Source organism: Symphalangus syndactylus, chromosome 17, assembly GCF_028878055.3.
Source record: "Symphalangus syndactylus isolate Jambi chromosome 17, NHGRI_mSymSyn1-v2.1_pri, whole genome shotgun sequence".
Taxonomy (NCBI): Eukaryota; Metazoa; Chordata; class Mammalia; order Primates; family Hylobatidae; genus Symphalangus; species Symphalangus syndactylus.
This window is the reverse complement of record NC_072439.2, coordinates 10,633,778-10,653,810: the sequence shown is the minus strand read 5'-3', so window position 1 is coordinate 10,653,810 and position 20,033 is coordinate 10,633,778. Positions and strand designations below refer to the sequence as shown.

The 20,033-nt window shown below is 55.6% G+C and overlaps 1 protein-coding gene across 4 annotated transcripts in view; it reads right to left on the bottom strand.

Moving 5' to 3' along the window:
- Window positions 1-2,839: 2,839 nt before the first annotated feature.
- The window catches only part of ARID3A (AT-rich interaction domain 3A), a 51,671-nt gene continuing 34,477 nt past the window's right edge, over window positions 2,840-20,033 (bottom strand). For all 4 annotated transcript variants that reach the window (XM_055250065.2, XM_055250067.2, XM_055250066.2 and 1 more), the window contains exons 4-9: window positions 19,248-19,320; window positions 14,678-14,861; window positions 14,024-14,271; window positions 12,260-12,556; window positions 10,617-10,715; window positions 2,840-6,685 (exon numbers count right to left, since the gene is read on the bottom strand). In XM_055250065.2, the coding sequence (XP_055106040.1) occupies window positions 6,501-6,685; window positions 10,617-10,715; window positions 12,260-12,556; window positions 14,024-14,271; window positions 14,678-14,861; window positions 19,248-19,320 (1,086 nt within the window). In that variant the 3' untranslated portion in view covers window positions 2,840-6,500. The remainder of the gene's footprint in view (window positions 6,686-10,616; window positions 10,716-12,259; window positions 12,557-14,023; window positions 14,272-14,677; window positions 14,862-19,247; window positions 19,321-20,033) is intronic.

The window sequence follows — 20,033 nt, the reverse complement described above, 5'->3', positions numbered from 1 at the left end:
GCTAATTTTTTTTTATTTTAGTAGAGACAGGGTTTTGCCATGTTGCCCAGACTGGTCTCGAACTCCCGAGCTCAGGCAATCCACCCACTTTGGCCTCGCAAAGTGCTAGGATTACAGGCGTAAGCCACCGTGCCCGGCCTTTTATTATTATTTTTAAGAGACAGGGTCCCGGCTGGTCCTGTGTGGCCAAGGTGGGTGTATCATTTGAGGTCAGGAGTTCGAGACCAGCCTGGCCAACATGGTGAAAACCCGTTGCTACTAAAAGCACAAAAATTAGCCAGGCATGGTGGCGCGTGCCTGTAATCCCAGCTACCTGGGAGGCTGAGTTGGGAGAATTGCTTGAACCCAGGAGGCAGAGGTTGTAATGAGCCAAGATCGTGTCATTGCACTGCAGCCTGGTTGAGACCTTGACTCAAAAAAAAAAAAAAAAAAAAAAGAGAGGCTAGACACAGTGGCTGACGCCTGTAATCCCAGCACTTTCGGAGGCCGAGGCAGGCAAATCACGAGGTCAGGAGATGGAGGCCATCCTGGCTAACATGGTGAAACCCCGTCTGTACTAAAAATACAAAAATTAGCCCGGTGTGGTGGCGTGTGTCTATACTCCCAGCTACTCGGGAGGCTGAGGCAGGAGAATTGCTTGAACCTGGGAGGCAGAGGTTGGAGTGAGCCGAGAACGCACTATTGCACTCCAGCCTGGGAGAAAGAGCAAGGCTCCGTCTCAAAAAAAAAAAAAAAGAGAGAGAGAGAGAGACAGGGTCTTGCTGTTGCCCAGGCTGGAGTACAATGGCATGATCACTGTTCACCGCAGCCACCATGCCCGGCTTTTATTTTTTTTTAATTTCTGGTAGAAATGGGGTCTCCCTATGTTGCCCAGGTTGGTCTCAAACTCCTGGGCTCTATCCATCCTCCCGCTCCAGCCTCCGAGTGCTGGGATTACGGGTGTGAACCTCTGACCCCAGCTGAGTGCCTTTACTAGGTACTGGGTTTGGGGGCTGCAAACTGGCTGTCCAGGGACCGAATCTGGCCCTTGGTCTTGTTTCCTGGGACCCGCATGGTGTTGCAAGGGAAAAGGTGAAAATGTGGCCAGCACTGGAAAAGTTCTCTCCCCCAGCCACCAGGACGCCCCTGAACCCGAGGCCTCAGCTCCAGGCGGCTTCACCAGTGGGCTGGTTCCTGGGGTCGCCTAGGAGGTAAAGGAGGGCAAACCTATGGGGGGCTTGGGAACAGGGTGTCCCGCTGGGCACAAGGGCCTCCATCTGGGCCGCGCAGAGGGCGGAGGACGGGGGAGCCCTGTGCCTGCCACCCGAGGGGCTGCACCCTCCTGTTGGGGGCAGGCGGGGACCGTGTGTCGGCTGCAGAGGATGGAGAGGAGTCTGTCAGAGCAAAGGGGGAGAGGGCTGTTCCTGGCGGTGGAACAGCTGTGTGAAGGCCCTGAGGCTGGACCGGGCCACTTGCCCTGGGAGCTCCGGTCAGATAACACCAGGGGCGCCCGCATGCAGAGCCCCGTTGAGGCAGGAGGCCTCCAGGAGGTGAGGGGGTCAGGCTCGCCGGCAGGTGGCTGGGGGCGCGCACACTGGCCCTGCCACACCTGTCATCCCAAATCCCTAAAACGGTATTGGTGTCGGGCTCTCAGTGAGGCACAGGGGTGCCCAGAGCGGCCTCCAGCAGCTCCCCTCGGCCCTGTGGACCTTGCGGCCAGATCCTTCTCTGGGGTGGGGCCGTCCTGGGCACTCAGGGTGCTGAGCAGCATCCCCAGCCTCCACCCGCTCCACACCAGGAGTGCCCCCCAGCCGTGACAACCACAGATGCCCCCAGACATGGACCAGGGTCCCCCTGGGGGCACAGACCCTGGCTAAGGACCCCTGCTTTTTTCTTTTTTCTTTTTTTTTTTTTTGATGGAGTTTCACTCTTGTTGCCCAGGCTGGAGTGCAGTGGTGCAATCTCGGCTCACTGCAACCTCCGCCTCCCGGGTTCAAGTAATTCTCCTGCCTCAGCCTCCGGAGTAGCTGGGATTACAGGCATGCACCACCACGCCCGGCTAATTTTGTATTTTTAGTAGAAATGGGGTTTCACCATGTTGGTCAGGCTGGTCTCAAACTCCCAACCTCAGGCGATTGGCCCGCCTCGGCCTCCCGAAGTGCTGGGATTACAGGCATGAGCCTCTGCGCGTGGCCTTTTTTCTTTCTTTCTTTTTTTTTTTTTGAGACAGAGTCTTGCTCTTGTTGCCCAGGCTGGGGTGCAATGGCGCAATCTCTGCTCACTGCAACCTCCGCGTCCTTGGTTCAAATAATTCTCCTGCCTCAGCCTCCGGAGTAGCTGGGATTACAAGCATTCGCCACCATACCTGGCTAATTTTTGTATTTTTAGTGGAGATGGGGTTTCTCCATGTTGGTCAGGCTGGTCTCAAACTCCCGAGCTCAGGTGATCCGCCCGCCTCGGCCTCCCAAAGTGCTGGGATAACAGGCGTGAGCCACGGCGCCTGGCCAGACCCCCACTTTTGTAGCTGTCTTCTGCCGCCCAGAGCCAAACCTAGAGCGATGCAGAGCAGAGGGGGACAGAGCACCCCCTTCCACTCACCCCTGGCTGTGCTGGGCAGGGGCATAGGGTGGAGCTGGAGGTTGGGGAGACGCCGAAAGAAAAAAAAAACACCACAGGACAGAGTTTTCTGTTAAAAGTCAGAAGTGTTTTGTCTCGTTTTAATATCTCATCAGCTTTACAGGGTTACAATCGTCTTAAATATTTCTGAAGTTTAAATACAATCTGCATAATAATGTTATTATAAAATGTAAACTTTCAGTGTTCTTTTAAATTTCAAAATCACACCTTTTTTTTTTTGGTCTTTTTTTTTTTTTTTTTTTTTTTTTTTCTTTTAATACCCGAATGTTCTGCAAAAACTGAAATTGTTACAGGCCACCCTGCCGCGGCCAGGGCGAGACAGGCTGGGCCCAGCCAGAGGTAGAGAGTAGTTTTATGGTTTTGTTTTGTGTTTTTTTTTTAAGTTTTTTTTTTTTTTTTCTCCTATTACCTGAGTTTCAGGCGTGGTCGCCACGCCGTCTGACAAACTCCAGAGAAACTGAAATTTCACACGTCATGAATGAAAGGCTGAGTTTACATTTGCCAAGAAAAAAAAAATGCAAAAGCACAATTAGGGGAAAAAAGGGACAAGGTGGGTAAAAAAATGATAAAAGAAAGGAAATTCGACTGTACAGATGCCCGACCCTTAACAACGACCCCAGCTGCCCCCAGTGCCCTGTGCCCACCCTCCCGCTTGTCTGGACGGCCACTTACGGGTCCCACGGAAGGTTCCAGAAGCTGCCTGTCCCCCAACATCTCAGAGCAAGGGGAGCCCCCCTTGGCCTTGACTGTGGGGTCTCCACTCAGTACGCAGCTAGGTCCCACGGTCCCAAGTGAACTCGAACCTGTCCAGGGTCCTTGTGGCTGAGGGGGATGCCTGACCCCCTCCCAGTCTGCATAAGAGGGGGTGCTGAGCTGCACCCCAGAAAGCCACCCCGAATTTAAACCCCCACCGACAGGCGGTGGCGGGAGATGGGCACGGCTGGGGTTGAACCGGGCCACCTGAGACAGGGAGGGCCATCTGGAGACACGGCTTCCTGCCGAATATCCAGGACCGGGCCCCACAGACCCCCTGCAACCACCTCCCATTTCCACGGCCAGCATGGCCACTGCCTTCAGCAACTTCCTTCTCCTGGACCGGGATCCAGCCTCGTGCCCACCCCCCACCCACCCCGCCTGTCCCTACAATCATCGGAGTTAACAGCAGGCCCAAGTCCCCTGAGTTAGAATCCAGGTCCACCCACCGCCGGGAGGCTGGATCGCCCACAGACACGACACGCAGGATTCCCCACACACACACACGCAGCCCGAGGGAGACGACCCAGCCCGTGGCCCTGCGCAGCCCCTCCCCAGGCTCCGAGGCGGGCGGGTGCACGGGGGGCCCCGGGGGTCCAGGGCCGCCAGATGCAGCGGGCAGCCAGGCCCCAGTGGCTGCTGCAGACCCTGGTGCATGGGAGGCGGGGGAGAGGCACCCCAGGGGCTCAGATTTTGGCATCAAAAGTCAGACCTGAGGTAGACAGAGATAGGCAGCAGGCGCTTCCCCAGGCGTGGGACAGGGGTCCCAGGAGAGCAGCCCTGGAGGCCGGGGACGGACACGGACAGAGTCCAGGTGGTTCTGTGAGTGGGGCCCGATTGCGTCTGGAGGCAAAAAGACACCCCCTTCCCGGGGTGATTGTGCTGCTGTGGTGCTGGCCCCAGGAAGGGACAAGGAAAACCTAGATGCCCACCACCCCCTCCTGGAAAGGGGGTGTGTGTCCACGGCCCTGAGATCCGAGAAGGAAGTGGGGTCCCCTCCCCAAAGACACAGGAAAGTGACAGTCCCCTCCCACAGCCCGACGGGAAAGCGAACCTAGACTCAGGGGCTCAGAAGCCCCCCAGCCCCCTCCCCAGGGGTCTCCAAGGCAAGGGGGAGGTGGTTGGGAGTTGGGGGAGCTGGGGAGTCCCCTTCCTCACCAAGCCCCCATGCTGGTGGCCTAACAGGGCTCCCAGGGCCCAATTAGAGACCCAGACTTACCCTGGGAATAGCTGAGTTAATCCCCACCACACACCAAGAGAAATAAAAGCCCAGAGCTCCCGTGTAGGACGCGACAGCCCCGCCCGACACCACGCGGGTCCAACAAGGTCCCCAGACCCTTCTGGGCATTTCAGACCCAGCCTTTCTGCTCCAGCAGCTCCAGCCAAAATAACCCCTCCAGCTCAGCTGCAGTGACCCCACTTTCTCCAAGCCAGGAGGAGGGGTACTGACCCACGGGGTGGTGGGGGGCAGCCTCCCTTCTCTGCCTGGATTTAGTCACCGCAGAACTCGGGAAGCTCGCAGCCCCAGCACAAAAGGGGTTAGGAGAAGAGGAAGGGACAGAGTGAGGAGAATGTTGGGGTGTGGGGGGTGTTCAGGATGCCGGGGCCCTGAAATCTCACCCTGAGCGAGGTCCGGCTTCACCCCCACTCCCCAGTATTGATAGTCCCCAAAAGCAGCCCTTTCGGGCAAGAGAAGAATCCCAATGAGACGCCACATTCATCCCTGAGACAGGAGCCTGGGGGCTGCGACAAGAACCACCCCCGCCCCCCAGGCCCTTTTTCCAGCACTTGCTACTTTTTAGATAAGATTTCCAGACCCGGCCAGTGCGGAGGCTCACGTCTGTAATCCCAGCACTTTGGGAGGCCGAGGCGGGCAGATCACCTGAGGTCAGGAGTTCGAGACCAGCCTGACCAACATGGCAAAACCGCCATCTCTACTAAAAATACAAAAATTAACCGTGCGTGGTGGCGGGCACCTGTAATCCCAGCTACTTGGGAGGCTGAGGCAGGAGAATCGCTTGAACCTGGGAGGTGCAGGTTGCAGTGAGCCAAGATCGCACCATTGCACTCACTCCAGCCTGGGCGACAAGAGCAAAACTCCGTCTCAAAAAAAAAAAAAAAAAATTTCCAGGCCCCTGACTGCAGAGCCCAGCAGACAAGTACGGCACAAGCAAAAGCATCGTGGAATATCACAGTCAGCAAATCACTGTCACGGGGCCCCCCAGCATGCACCCCCTGCCACAGCCCGGCCCACAGCACCTGAGTTCATTCGCTCTGCGGCTCTAGCCCCAGGGATCTGATGTGCTGGACTCACAGCTGCCCAACGCATCCCCAGAAGCGGACAAAGGGACCCAAATTGGTCATGGGAAAAATAAAAAGGTGAGTTTTTTTTTTTTTTTTTTTTTTTTGCTTTTTTTTCTTGCTTTTTCAAAACCAGTTTCCCTGAAGGAACACAAATATATAGCTATATAGATATATAGATATCCTTTTCCTAAGGTTTGATCCCCCCAAGAATAAAATAGAATATTTACACAACAAAACCCCCGAAACCTCTTAAAAACCCTACAGAGAAAAAAAATTTCCCAAAGCAACAAGAAAAAAAAAATTCAGTGATCTTGGTTCAGGGGTTTCACTGGACACGAGAAGCTGGAAGTGGTGAGTGTGTGGTGAATAGAAAATAAAAGAGAACTAAAACAGACAAAAATGAAAACACACAGTGCAGGGATGTATGAGGTAAACAGGATCGGCCCACGCTGCTGTGGGGCCAAACCAGACACCAGAGCCTTCGGTCCGTCAGGGCTGCCGGAACGCCCTGGGAAACGTCTGCCTCTTTCTGTTTTTCTGATGGATTTCCTTTGCTGTTCTCACAATTCATCTCTCTGAATGTCCAAAACCTGAGAAATTCAAGTGTTCCTTGGTTTTCCCCTGTTTTATTAAATTCTCTTTATATATATACGTATATATATATATATATCTTTTTTCTCTTCTTTTTGGCGTCAGCTGTGGCTCCTTTTTGGGTATCTTCCCTCCCCACCCGTATCTTCCGCCATCCTGGCCCCTGTGTGGCCCACTGGGACCCCCTGCCCAGGCCGGCAGGCTGTAGGGTGGGTGGCGGGTGGGGAGTGATGCGGTTAAGGCAACGAGTTATTTGAGGTAGATGTGGAGGGTGCAGACAGCCCTGCTGGCCCAGCCTGGCCACCGCTGGTTCCGGTGCTTCCTCCCCGGCTGCCTGCGTTGCTGCTGCTGCCGCTGCCGCCGCCTCCTTTGTTGGGAGCAGAGGTTGGCGTGGGGGCCGGCGGCTGAGCAAACAGAACTCCTAAGGGAAGAACAGAAGACGTATGCCATGCAGAGTTTCAGAAGATGCAAGGCGGGCCACAAAGGAGACCCAGTGGGGTGCTCCAGGGAATAAACAACTCTCTCACTCTGTCCCCCAGGCTGGAGTGCAGTGGTGCCATCAGAGCTCACTGCAGCCTCAACCTCATGGGCTCAAGTGATCCTCCCGGCTCAGCCTCCCGAGTAGCTGAGACCACAGGGGCGTGCCACCACGTCTGGCTCATTTTTTATTTTTTTGAGATGGTCTCTCGCTCTGTCACCCAGGCTGGAGTGTAGTGGTGCGATATTGGCTCACTGCAACCTCCACCTCCTGGGTTCAAGCGGTTTTCCTGTCTCACCCTCCCGAGTAGCTGGAACTAACTACAGGCGCCTGCCACTACACCAGCTAATTTTTGTATTTTTAGTATAGACGGAGTTTCACCATGTTGGCCACGCTGGTCTCCCAACTCCTGACCTCAGGTGATCCACCCACCTCGGCCTCCCAGAGTGCTGGGATGACAGGCGTGAGCCACCGTGGCTGGCAATTTTTTTTTTTTTTTGAGACAGAGTCTCGCTCTGTCGCCCAGGCTGGAGTGCAGTGGCGCAATCTCGGCTCACTGCAAGCTCCGCCTCCCGGGTTCACGCCATTCTCCTGCCTCAGCCTCTCTGAGCAGCTGGGACTACAGGCACCCGCCACCATGCCCGGCTAATTTTTTGTATTTTTAGTAGAGACGGGGTTTCACCATGGTCTCGATCTCCTGACCTCGTGATCCGCCCGCCTCGGCCTCCCAAAGTGCTGGGATTACAAGCGTGAGCCACTGCACCCGGCCGGCTGGCAATTTTTTAGCAATTTTTTATTTTTTGTAGAGATGGGCTCTCAATATGTTGCCCAGGCTGGTCTCAAGTTCCTGGCCTCAAACAATCCTCCTGCATCTGACTCCCAAAGTGCTGGGATTACAGACGTGAGCCCAGCTTAAACTTCCCCACTGTGTCTGCTCACTCGTACATCACACACATGTGCATATATATGGATGCACATGAGTGCACACGTGTGTTTAATCCACACATGCACATCAGCATGCACACAGCTCTTGCAGGGAGAACCCTGATGCCCATGGTTTGCCGACGTGGGGTTGCGGGACCCCTAGCACACAGTTGGCCTTCTCCCCTCTAAGATTCAATATGAATGTACACATGTTTTACGTCTGATTTCAGGAGGGCACAGACCCCTCAAAAATCCATCTGTGGACCTGTGAGGACACTACTGACCTCAGCTCAGCCTCTGACCACAGCCAGGGCGCCTGCAACAAGGCTGCTCAGTGTTGACAGCGCCACCTGGTGGCCGCTATGAGCCATCGGCCTGACTCCACTTTAAGAAAAACTATTCATTTACAGCCGGGTGTGGTGGCTCATGCCTGTAATCCCAGCACTTTGGGAGGCCGAGACAGGCGGATCACGAGGTCAGGAGTTCAAGACCAGCCTGACCAACATGGTGAAACCCCATCTCATCTAAAAATACAAAAATTAGCCAGGCCTGGTGGCATGCACCTGTAATCCCAGCTACTTGGGTGGCTGAGACAGGAGAATCGCTTGAAGTTGGGAGGCGGAGGTTGCAGGAGCCAAGATCACACCATTGCACTCCAGCCTGGGCAACAAAGTGAGACTCCATCTCAAAAGAAAAGAAAAGAAAAACTATTCATTTACTTATGTTCTTTTGTAGAGATGGGGTCTTCTGTGTTGCCCAGGCTGGCCTCAAGCAAACCTCTCTCCTTAGCCTCCCAAAGTGTTGGGTTTACAGGCGTGAGCCACTGCCCCTGGCTCTGACTCCACTTCTTTAATTAAATTTTTTAATTCTTTTTTTTTCTTTCTCTGAGATGAAGTCTTGCTCCATTGCGCAGGCTGGAGTGTGGTGGCGTGATCTCAGCTCACTGCAACCTTCGCCTCCTGGGTTCAAGCAATTCTCCTGCCTCAGCCTCCCAAGCAGCTGGGATTATAGGCACACACCAGCACACCTCGCTAATTCTTGTTATTTTTAGGGGAGATGGAGTTTCACCATGTTGACCAGGCTGGTCTTGAACTCCTGACCTCGTGATCCACCCACATCGGCCTCCCAAAGTGCTGGGATTACAGGCGTGACCTACTGTGCCCGGCAACTTTTTAATTCATTTTATTAAAAAAATATGTGTACATAGGCTGGGCACGGTGGTTCATGCCTGTAATCCCAGCGCTTTGGGAGGCCGAGGCAGCCGGATCACCTGAGGTCAAGAGTCTGAGACCAGCCTGGCCAACATGGTGAAACCTCACCTCTACTAAAAATACGAAAAAAAATTAGCTGGGTGTGGTGGCACACGCCTGTAGTCCCAGCTACTTGGAGAGGCTGAGGCAGGAGAATCGCTCGAACCCAGGAGGCACAGGTTGCAGTGAGTCAAGATCACGCCACTGCACTCCAGCCTGGGTGACAGAGGGAAGACTATCTCAAAAAAAAAACAAAAACCTATATATCTATATCTATATAGATATAGATATAAAAATATATATTTATATACAGATACATGTAAATCTAAATCTATATCTATATCTAGATATAGATATAGACTCATTCACCCAGGCTGGAGTGCAATGGTGTGATCTTGACTCACTGCAACCTCCACCTCCTGGGCTCAAGTGATCCTCCTCACTCAGCCTCCCGAGTAGCTGGGACTATGGGCGCCTGCCACCACACCCAGCTGATTTTTGTATTTTTAGGAGAGATGGGGTCTCGCTACATTGCGCAGGCTGGTCTCGAACTCCTGGGCTCAAGTGATCCTCCCGTGTTAGCCTCCCAAAGTGCTGGAACTATAGCCGTGAGCCACTGCACCCAGCCTAGATTCAATTTTTTGGATGCCTCATTTACCCTGATGTGATTATTAGGCATTGGATGCCAGAATAAAACATCTCATAAAACCCATAAATATATATACCTACTATGTACCCACAAAAATTACAAATTAAAAATTAAAAAAAATAAAAAAGAAATTCATTAAATTTTTTTTCAAGAGACAGGGTCTTGGTCTGTGGCCCAGGCTGGAGTGCAGTGGCGTCATCGCAGCTCGCTGCAGCCTCATCTCTAACCCCTGGGCTTATACATTCTTTGCTCCTCAGCCTTCGAAAATGCTGGGATTGGCTGGGTGTGGTGGCTCACGCCTGTAATCCCAGCACTTTGGGAGGCCGAGGCAGGAAGATTGCGTGAGCCCAGAGTTCAAGACCGTTCTGAGCAACAAAGCAATTTAAAATTTATTTATTTATTTATTTATTTATTTTTTTTGAGACGGAGTCTTGCTCTGTCCCCCAGGCTGGAGTGCAGTGGCGCAATCTCGGCTCACTGCAAGCTCTGCCTCCCGGGTTCACGCCATTCTCCTGCCTCAGCCTCCCGAGTAGCTGGGACTACAGGCGCCCGCCACCGCGCCCGGCTAATTTTTTTGTATTTTTAGTAGAGACGGGGTTTCACCGTATTAGCCAGGATGGTCTCGATCTCCTGACCTCGTGATCCGCCCGCCTCGGCCTCCCAAAGTGCTGGGATTACAGGCGTGAGCCACCGCGCCCGGCCTAGCAATTTAAAATTTAAAGAGCAACAAAAAATTTAAAAATTAACCAGGTGTGTTGGTGAATGTCTGTGCAAGACTCCATCTCATTAAAACAAAAAACTAGGAATGTGAACCATCCAAGGTCACACTGAATATGTATCTGTGGATGACCCCCTCTGGGCTGAGCATGGCACTGGGTGAACGATGGTATCCTCTCCATCAGCCTTAACTGTTTGTCCTGCAAAGCCCCTGGCCGTGCCCTGCTTGCCCGCACACCTGGGTTCAAGTAGGTGGGACCAGGCGCAACTCAGGGTCCTGAGTTCGTGGCGGAAGAGGGGAGGTCCAGGCAGGGCGTGGCCTCAGGGGTCCTACCTGTGTACATGATGCCGTTGATCTCCACGGACATGCTGATGCTGTTGCTGCCGTTGGTGCCCGTCAGGTTCACAGCAGAGTCCTGACGGCTTTCGGAGGCTGTGGGAAGAAGAACAAATTAGTTTCTTTTTTTCTTTTTTTTTTGAGATGGAGTCTCGCTCTGTCACCCAGGCTGGAGCGCGGTGGCGCGATCTCGGCTCACTGCAAGCTCCGCCTCCCGGGTTCACGCCATTCTCCTGCCTCAGCCTCCCGAGTAGCTGGGACTACAGGCGCCCGCCACCACGCCCAGCTAATTTTTTGTATTTTTAGTAGAGACGGGGTTTCACCATGTTAGCCAGGATGGTCTCGATCTCTTGACCTTGTGATCCACCCGCCTCGGCCTCCCAAAGTGCTGGGATTACAGATGTGAGCCACCGCGCCCGGCTGAGCAAATGAGTTTCTTTTTTTTCTTTTCTTTTTTTTTTTTTTTTTTTTGAGACAGAGTCTCACTCTGTCACCCAGGCTGGAGTGCAGTGGCGCGATCTTGGCTCACTGCCACCTCTACCTGGTTCAAGCAATTCTCCTGCCTCAGCCTCCCGAGTAGCTGGGACTATGGGCATACACCAGCATACCCAGCTAATTTTTGTATTTTTAGTAGAGACGGGGTTTCACCACGTTGGCCAGGCTCGTCTTGAAGTCCTGGCCTCCGGTGATCCGCCTGCCTCGGCCTCCCGAAGTGCTGGGATTACAGGCATGAGCCACTGCGCCCGGCCAAAACTGCCATTTCTGATCATAAAGACACCTGTGACATGTTCTGTTTTCTGTCTGTCTCACCAACTAGATTTTAGCTTTACAAGGTGTAGACAGTGTCTGTCACATTCATGCTGTCACCAGTGCACACAGTAGGTGCTCAATATTTATTTGCTGAATAAGCGTATTTGTCCATATTCTGCTTTGTTTTTTTTTTACCTTGTTTTTGACACCAGGTCTTGCTCTGTCACCCAGGCTGGAATGCAGTGGTGCAATCACGGCTCACTGCAGCCTCGACCTCCTGGGCTCAAGTGATCCTCCCCCCTCAGCCTCCCAAGCAGCTGGGGCTACAGGAGCGTGCCACCACGCCCAGCTAACTTTTGTAGAGATGGCGTCTCACTGTGTTGCTTAAGCTGATCTCAAATTCCTGGGCTCAAGCAATCCTCCCATTTCAGCCTCCCAAAGTGCTGGGATTATAGGCATGAGCTACTGTGCCCAGCCAGTTTACTTTATTTTTTTTTTTTTGAGATGAAGTTTTGCTCTTGTTGCCCAGGCTGGAGTGCAGTGGCGTTATCTCAGCTCCCTGCAACCTCCACCTCCTGGTTCAAGTGATTCTCCTGCCGCAGCCTCCCAAATAGCTGGGACTACAGGGGGGTGCTGCCATGCCTGGCTAATTTTTTGTATTTTTAGTAGAGATGGGGTTTCACCATGTTGCCCAGGCTGATCTTGAACTCCTGACCTCAAGTGATCCACCCACCTCGGCCTCCCAAAGTGCTGGGATTACAGGTGTGAGCCACTGCACCTGGCCTTTTTTTCTTATTGATTTGTTGGCGCTCTTTACATATGTAGGCTCCAAGGCCCTCACTGTGTGACACACACAGGAAGCACAGTGGGTCTGGGCACCAGGGCAGTACCTTGGCTGTTGATCCGAATGCTCATGGGCAGCTGGGCCGCCATGGCCAGGAAGTTCTGCTGGAGTGCCCGCTGCATCAGCCGTTGCTGCTCATCAGCCACCAGGGCCATCTTCTTCTCAGGAGGCTCTGCAGACTCCAGCTTCTCCCGTAGCTGTTCCAGGGCAGCTGCCTGTGCGGCTACAGCTGCTTGGGCAGCTGCTGCTTGCACAGCTGCTGCCTGGGCTGCCACCACAGGGTGGCCCGCCAGGGAGACAGGCAGGCGGCCAGGGACTGTGATGGGGATGGCTGAGTCCTCCTCTAGGTAGGAAAGAAGGGGAAGTGGTAGCCAGGAAGGGCTGGGCCCTGCCTTCCACTCAAGGCAGGAACATGCACCTTCTTTTTTTTTTTTTTTTTTGAGACAGAGTTTCACTCTTGTTGCCCAGGCTGGAGTGCAATGGTGCGATCTCAGCTCACCGCAACCTCCACCTCCCGGGTTCAAGTGATTCTCCTGCCTTAGCCTCCCTAGTAGCTGAGAAATAGGCACCCGCCACCACGCCCAGCTAATTTTGTATTTTTAGTAGAGTTGGGGTTTCTCTATGTTGGCCAGGCTGGTCTCCAACACCCGACCTCAGGTGATCCGCCCGCCTTGGCCTCCCAAAGTGCTGGGATTACAGGCGTGAGCCACCGCACCTGGCTTTTTTTTTTTTCTTTGAGACAGAGTCTCACTCTGTTGCTTAGGCTGGAGGGCAGTGGCGCAATCTCAGCTCACTGCAACCTCCGCCTCTCAGGCTCAGGTGATTCTTCTGCCTCAGTCTCCTGAGTAGCTGGGATTACAGGTGCCCACCACCACACTCAGCTAATTTTTTTTTTTTTTTGACACGGAGTCTCACTCTGTTGCCGAGGCTGGAATGCAGTGATGTGATCTTGGCTCACCGCAACCTCTGCCACCTGGGTTCAAGCGATTCTCCTGTCTCAGCCTCCCAAGTAGATGGGACTACAGGCATGCGCCACCACACACCCGGCTAATTTTTGTATTTTTAGTAGAGACAGGGTTTCACCATATTGGTCAGGCTGGTCTCAAACTCCTGACCTCAAGCGATCCACCTGCCTCAGCCTCCCAAAGTGCTGGGATTACAGGCGTGAGCCACCGTGCCTGGCCTAAAAATAATTTTTTTAGACTGGGTCTCACTACCGTTGCTCAGGCTGTAGTGCAGTGGTGTAATCTTGGTTCACCGCAGCCTGGACCTCCTGGGCTCAACCCATCTGACCACCTCAGCCTCCTGGGTAGCTGGGACCACAGGTGCATGCTGCCACGCCAAGCTATTTTTTTTTTTTTTTGAGATGGGGTCTCACTATGTTGCCCAGATGAGAAATGGGAACTCAGACAGGCAAACTGAGGCGACACTGCTGTGTGTGCTGTTGGTACCTCTCTGTTATGAAGGATTCAGAGGCTCAGTGGGAGGGAAAACTGATCAACTGATGATGCCTGCCTCAGTGTAGACTGGAAAAACAGTGATCAATTAGTAATGTCTGCCTTGGCCACAGGACTGGAAACACAGATTGATTAGCAATGTCTGCCTGCCACCTGTGTGGGATTAGAAAATGGTGATGGATTGGTAATGTCTGCCATGGACAGCAGACTGGTAGATTGGAAGCCCTTTTCCATGCCAACTATAGGGTTTTTCATCCTGGTTACCCAGAGAGGGGAAGAGGTATCCCCCAAGGTCAGGCAGCCATGCTGAAGCTCAGTTGGGAACACGCCCCAGGCCCCATACAGGCCCTTACCTTTCTTGATCTTAGGGGTGGGGGTGATGGAGCTGCCATTGGTGCTTGCGGCCAGGCCCAGGGAGGACACGGGCAGCTTGGGTGAGGAGAGCATGCCGTGTGCCCCGCCTGGTGAGTAGGCAAAGAGGGAGCCCCCAAAGCTCTGGCGCCGGCCCTCCCGTCGGTTGCTGTCTATGGCTGCCTGGAGCTCGTTGGGGTTACTGAGGCCCCGCTTCTCACACTCATAGGGGTACAGGTACTTCATGTATCTGTGGGTGGGATGAGGGAAGAGGATGGCACCCAGGTCACCCCTATGGCTCCCTTTGGCCTTCAGTACAAAGTAAACCCCACTGTGGCACCACCATCCCTGGTTCCTCCCGTGGATTTGCTCAGCAGCCCCCAGAGCTGCCGGGCCTTTGCCCATGCTGTTCCCTGTGCCTCAATGCTGTTCCTCGCAATGGCCCCTGATTGCATAACCCCGAGCCTGTGTGGTCGTCGTACCCCTACTTGACACTCTCGGGCCCTGGATGCACAGTGTGGCCCTGTGCCCTTTGCAGCTGCCCACCGCCCCCTCCTCTGCAGCTGCCTACTGCCCCCCTCCCTCTTCTGCAGGCCTCTTGCACTGGCTGCTCAGAGTGCCCTGGCCCGACCTCGGCACAGCCGCCCGCCACTCACTGGGTCCGCAGGGTAAAGGCTGCACTGGTGATGGACGTGGGCAGGTTGAGGCCCTTGGTGATCTCACGCCACAGCTTCTTGTTGATGACCTCCACGAGGCCGCCCTTCTCCGTCACCAGCACGTACAGCATGAACAGGTCAAGGACCTGTTTGGCCATGATGGGGATACGGTTCACAGGTGTCCCTGGGGGAAGGGGCGAGAGGGAGGTTGGGGGCCACCTGGACACTGCAGGGAGCCGAGTGTCCTGGCCTCCGCCCTCTCCATGCCAGGAGCACTCCCCCGCCCAGGCTGTGACAACCACAGAGGTCTCCAGACATTGCCCAGGGCCCTCTGTGGGTGCAGGATCATCCAGGCTGGGAACCGCTGCTCTAGAGGGTGCTGAGGGGGAAGCTCTGCCTCAGTTTGTCCACCAGTAACCTGGGCTTAGGGACAGCGCAGCCCTCGGGAGAAGGGTTACTGAGAGGAGGGACGTGCGGGAGACGCCTGGATCTGTTATTCCTTCTCCACGCCACACACCACAGCAGCTGCTAAAACAACTCTGCCTGTGTTCCCAGAGGCCTGTTCCCTCCACACTGACAGGGGCTCTGCAGCCTCAGGCAGGCGAGGGGTAAAGCCTGGCTTACCCAATTTCGAGTTTGGAGAATGGAGGGCTGTGGACTGGTCTAGGGAGGGGAAGGGGATGGGCTAGCCCTGACATGGGGGGTTGGGCTAGCCCAGGTGGAGAGGGTTGTGGGCTATGCTATGCCAGGGTGCGAAAGGGGGAGGATTAGCCTAGGCACGGGAAGGGCGGTAGGTGGGCTAGCCCAGGAAGAGGAGGGGGCTGGGATGACTCAGTTTCCTGCAACCTCATCTCCTGGAGCCGGCTGCAGACATGGCCCCTCCCCACCCTTCCAGCCCTACCTGCCCCCTCCAGGGCTCTCCCAGGCTGTCCCTGCACCGGGAGCCTCTGGCTTCAGCTGTCAGCTCCGCCTCTGCCCAGCCCCTCCCTGGCCTGACAGTAGGCAAGCCCCTATTTAAACCTCTCATCCCGTCAGTGAAATTCTGTGCTTATGAGATCAATTGTGTACTGTCTGTGGCCCCCACCCCATGTTCTGCCTACGTGGGGTCCCGGCACCCAGCGGCATACAGTAGGTGCTCAGTGAAGACCAGTGAGTGCAGGTGGCCCGGGCCACAGCTGCTGCCCACTCGCCATGGGGTGGGAGGGGACGCCCATCGCCCCGTTAGGGATAGGGACGTGGACATCAAGGTTCTGGGATGTGACTGGCTGGAGAGCGGGTGCAGCCCTGAATGAGCGGCCGGCCCTCTGCCTGGGTGATGCCTGCTACCCCCGGGACCCCCGGTGCCTGACCTTCCGGAACCACCTCCCACCACCCTCGGCCACTTCCAGGCCCTTCCCAGGTTGCAAAACCCCCAGTGAATGGAGGAGATCCCGGATTGGAGGAAGATGAGCCTCAGACCCGACCCCACCTGAAACCCACTTTACAGCCTAAGCGAGAGGAGCCGTGCCGGGTTTTAGCTGCAGGATCAGCCGGGAAACCTGCCCAGAGCCTCCGCCCGGCCCCACTCTGGACACCAGTTTAGGCCTCAGAATTTGCAAAGTAAAAGGAACGGCATCAGGCCGGGCGCGGTGGCTCACGCCTGTCATCCCAGCACTTTGGGAGGCCAAGGCGGGCGGATCACCCGAGGTCAGGAGTTCGAGACCAGCCTGGCCAATATGGAGAAACCCCATCTCTACTAAAAATGCAAAAATTAGCCGGGCGTGGTGGCGGGCGCCTGTAATCCCAGCTACTCAGGAGGCTGAGGCAGGGGAATTACTTGAACCTTGGAGGTGGAGGTTGCAGAGAGCCGAGACCCCGCCATTGCACTCCAGCCTCAGCAACAAAAGCAAAACTCTGTCTCAAGAAAAAAAGGATCGGCAGCAGAGGGTTAGTTCCCAGGGCCACGCCCTGGCTCTGCGGCGGCGGGCGGGAGGAGGATGTTTACAGAAGGAGCTGGGAGCATCACCAGGGCCCGTCGTGGGGCCCAGATAAGGAAGGGTGGGGAGGTTGTCAGGGAACAGCAGGTCAGGTGGTCCAGCTGCTGCTGCTGAGGGAAGGGGGTGTGGTCAGGACCCTTCCCTCACTTCCAGCCCCCACAGAATTCTGAGAAATTTAGAGGTTTTTACTTTGCAACACAGTAAAACAAACAAAAAAAATATTTCCCTCTGTCTGGAGTGAAGGAGAGGAAGACTGTGGAGTCTGGGGTGATGGGCGGGTTCACCTGACAGATTCTTAGCTCCAACGGCCCCCATTACAGAGCAGGAAGCTCCTGGAGGAAGGCAAGGAAGAGGGAGCTTTGAGGGTGGGTTTTGAGGGATGCATAGGAGCTCATTGGCTCCTGTCCTGTAGGAATTCCCAGCTTGGAGAGGGAGGTAAAGCTGGACACCAACCCTCACGGCCCCACGTGCCCGGGGCCCCATCTCACCCACACTCGTGAGCAGCCTACCATGCTTGCTTTTTGTTTGTTTGAGACAGGGGCTCACTCTGTCACCCAGGCTGAAGTGCAGTGATGCAATCATAGCTCACGGCAGCCTCAACCTCCTGGGCTCAAGAAATCCTCCCTCCCTGGCCTCCCAAGGCACTAGGATTACTGGTGCGAGCCACCTCACCCAGCCTCACTGTGCTTTCTTTTTTTTAAAGACAGAGTCTTGCTCTGTCACCCAGGCTGGAGTGCAGTGGTGCGATCTTGGCTCACTGCAACCTCTGCCTCCTGGATTCAAGCAATTCTTCTGCCTCAACCTCCCAAGTAGTTGGGATTACAGGCACCTGCCATTACGCCTGGCCAATTTTTGTATTTGTTTTTTTTTTTTTTTTTTGAGACGGAGTCTCGCTCTGTCGCCCAGGCTGGAGTGCAGTGGTGCAATCTCGGCTCACTGCAGGCTCCGCCTCCTGGGTTCACGCCATTCTCCTGCCTCAGCCTCTCCGAGTAGCTGGGACTACAGGCGCCCACCACCACGCCTGGCTAATTTTTGTGTGTGTATTTTTAGTAGAGACGGGGTTTCACCGTGGTCTCGATCTCCTGACCTCGTGACCTGCCCGCCTCGGCCTCCCAAAGTGCTGGGATTACAGGCGTGAGCCACCGCGCCCAGCCCTCACCGTGCTTTCTAAGTACCCCCTGGACACCAGGCACTGTACCAGGTACGGGTAACAGCAAAACAGGCTGGCTTTGGACCCAGGAGCTTGGAGCCTCACAGCAGAGTGGTCAGGGCTGAGCAGGTGTGAACAGGATGATAAAGGGTCATGGGGAGGATCTGTCCAGCTTCATAAGGGGCAGTGGGCCCTGGTCAAGGCTGGGCTTGTAGGATAACACAGGAGGGGCCCCCGCCCAGGTCCCGGGTCTGGATCCTCTGTTCCCAGCACGGGAGGGGTTAACACGGAGGCCACTGGGCAGTGTGGGCCGGGGGGCCCACAGCCCTCTTCCTTCTCCTTCCCTTCCGGGCGGCTGGCAGTGGCGGGTCTGGGGCCTGTGTTTATAGAAGCCAGGGGAGGGGTGGGCGGAGGCTGGGACACAGCGGGCCCCTGCGAAGGCCCCAAGTGCGGGGACAGAGCCCTCTGCCCCTCCCCTTCCTGCCTCTGTGCGGGCCTCCTCCCCTCCTCCCCCGTCTGAACAGTGGGGATCGGAGCGAGCTCCCTACCCTAGAGGAGTGTCCGGGGGGTGGAGCAGCTCCTACCTGGCAGCAGACGCTCCTAGGACCCTCCCCAGCCGACGAGGACGTGGAGGCGAGACGGAAGCCCTTGCTGCACTCTCTCTGCCCCGTGGTCCCTCTAAGCTGGGGTGAGGCCTGGGAATGGCCGCTGGAGACACTCCAGCTACCCTTGGTCGTCTCTGAGTCTCTCTTGTGTCTGGACCTCAGTTTCCCCACCTGGACACCAGCCCAGACCTGCCTTCCCCAGGCCAGGAGACTTCGGGGGCACAGAGCCTGGTATACCATTGGTGCCCAATAAGTGCACACAGTAAACAGCGGCCCTGCACTCAGCACATCGGGGGTACCTGCTGGCCACTGAGTTTTGGGCAGGGACTGTTTCTGGCCCACTTTTACAGATGGGAAGCTGAGGCCCTGGTGGGAGGACAGGAGGGGCCAGGACTCAAACGTCGCATCGGCCGCCATGAGATCATTAGACTGTAAGCCATCTGGCGGCTGGGGCATCTGCACGCACCTGGCCAGCCCGGATCTGACCCCACTCCCTAAACACAGAGGCTGGCTCCACTCCCCCAGCACCCAGTAGCGGGGACCCCCACTTCACTGCACCCTGGATGCTAAGGAGACGACCTGAACTGTCTGTTCTGGATTGGGGCCCTGAGACTGCCCTGCCCCCACCAAGACTCACAGGCGTGCCTCCCGCATCAAACCTCCAAGGCAGGATGTGTTTCCCCCCAAGACACCCCGAAGTCCCTCCTGATTTAGGAGCCTTGGATGCCTCCAGCCACGGGGTGCTCACTACCGCCCCGACATACCTGGAGCCACTAGGGCCCCTCCTCCAGCCCTGTTTCTGTGACCTCCCTCCAGGGGGGTGGGGGCAGAGGGCTCACCTCGCTTCTGCATGAAGCTGAACAAGTCATCCAGGAATTCCTTCCTCTTGGGGTCCCCGTCGAGTTCGTAGAGCTGTGAGGGCGGAGAGGGGATGGGTTAGTTGGTGCCAGAGCTCAGGTGTGGGAACCATGTCCCTCCTGCACTGGAGGCCAGGACAGGAGGACAGGAGCAGGGGTTGCCTCCCCTAGGACCCCCGAGCCACTGCCAGAGCCGAAACAGAGCCAGAGGCCCCGCTGGGCGCTGGACAGGTGAAGAACCGCAAGGCTGTGAGACAGAAATGCCAGTGAACGAGCTTCCCAGAGGGTCTGCAAGGAGGCACCAGAAACCAGGTGGGACAAGACAGTGTCCTCTCCCGGTCCAGGGGCCCGGGAACCCCAGATCAAGGTGCGTCCTGGCTTATGGCCACAGCACTCCAGTCTCTGCCTCCATCTCCACAAGACCGTCTCCCCGTCTCTCTCTCCTCTTCTCAGGACACTGCTGGTTTTAGGGCCACGTCATCTCAAATCAATCCTTAACTCCCTACAGCCACACGTTGCAGCTTAAAACAACAGAAATCTATTTTCCCGCAGTCCTGGAGCCCAGAAGTCCAAAACCGAGTTCTCTTCAGGGTGGCGGCTCACACCTGTAATCCCGGCACTTTGGAAGGCGGGTGAATTGCTTGAGCCCGGGAATTCAAGACCAGCCTGGGCAACATAGTGAGACCCCATCTCTACATTATAACAAAAAGTTACCCAGGTGGGGTGGCTCATGCCTACAGTCCCGGCTACTCGGGAGGCTGAGGTGGG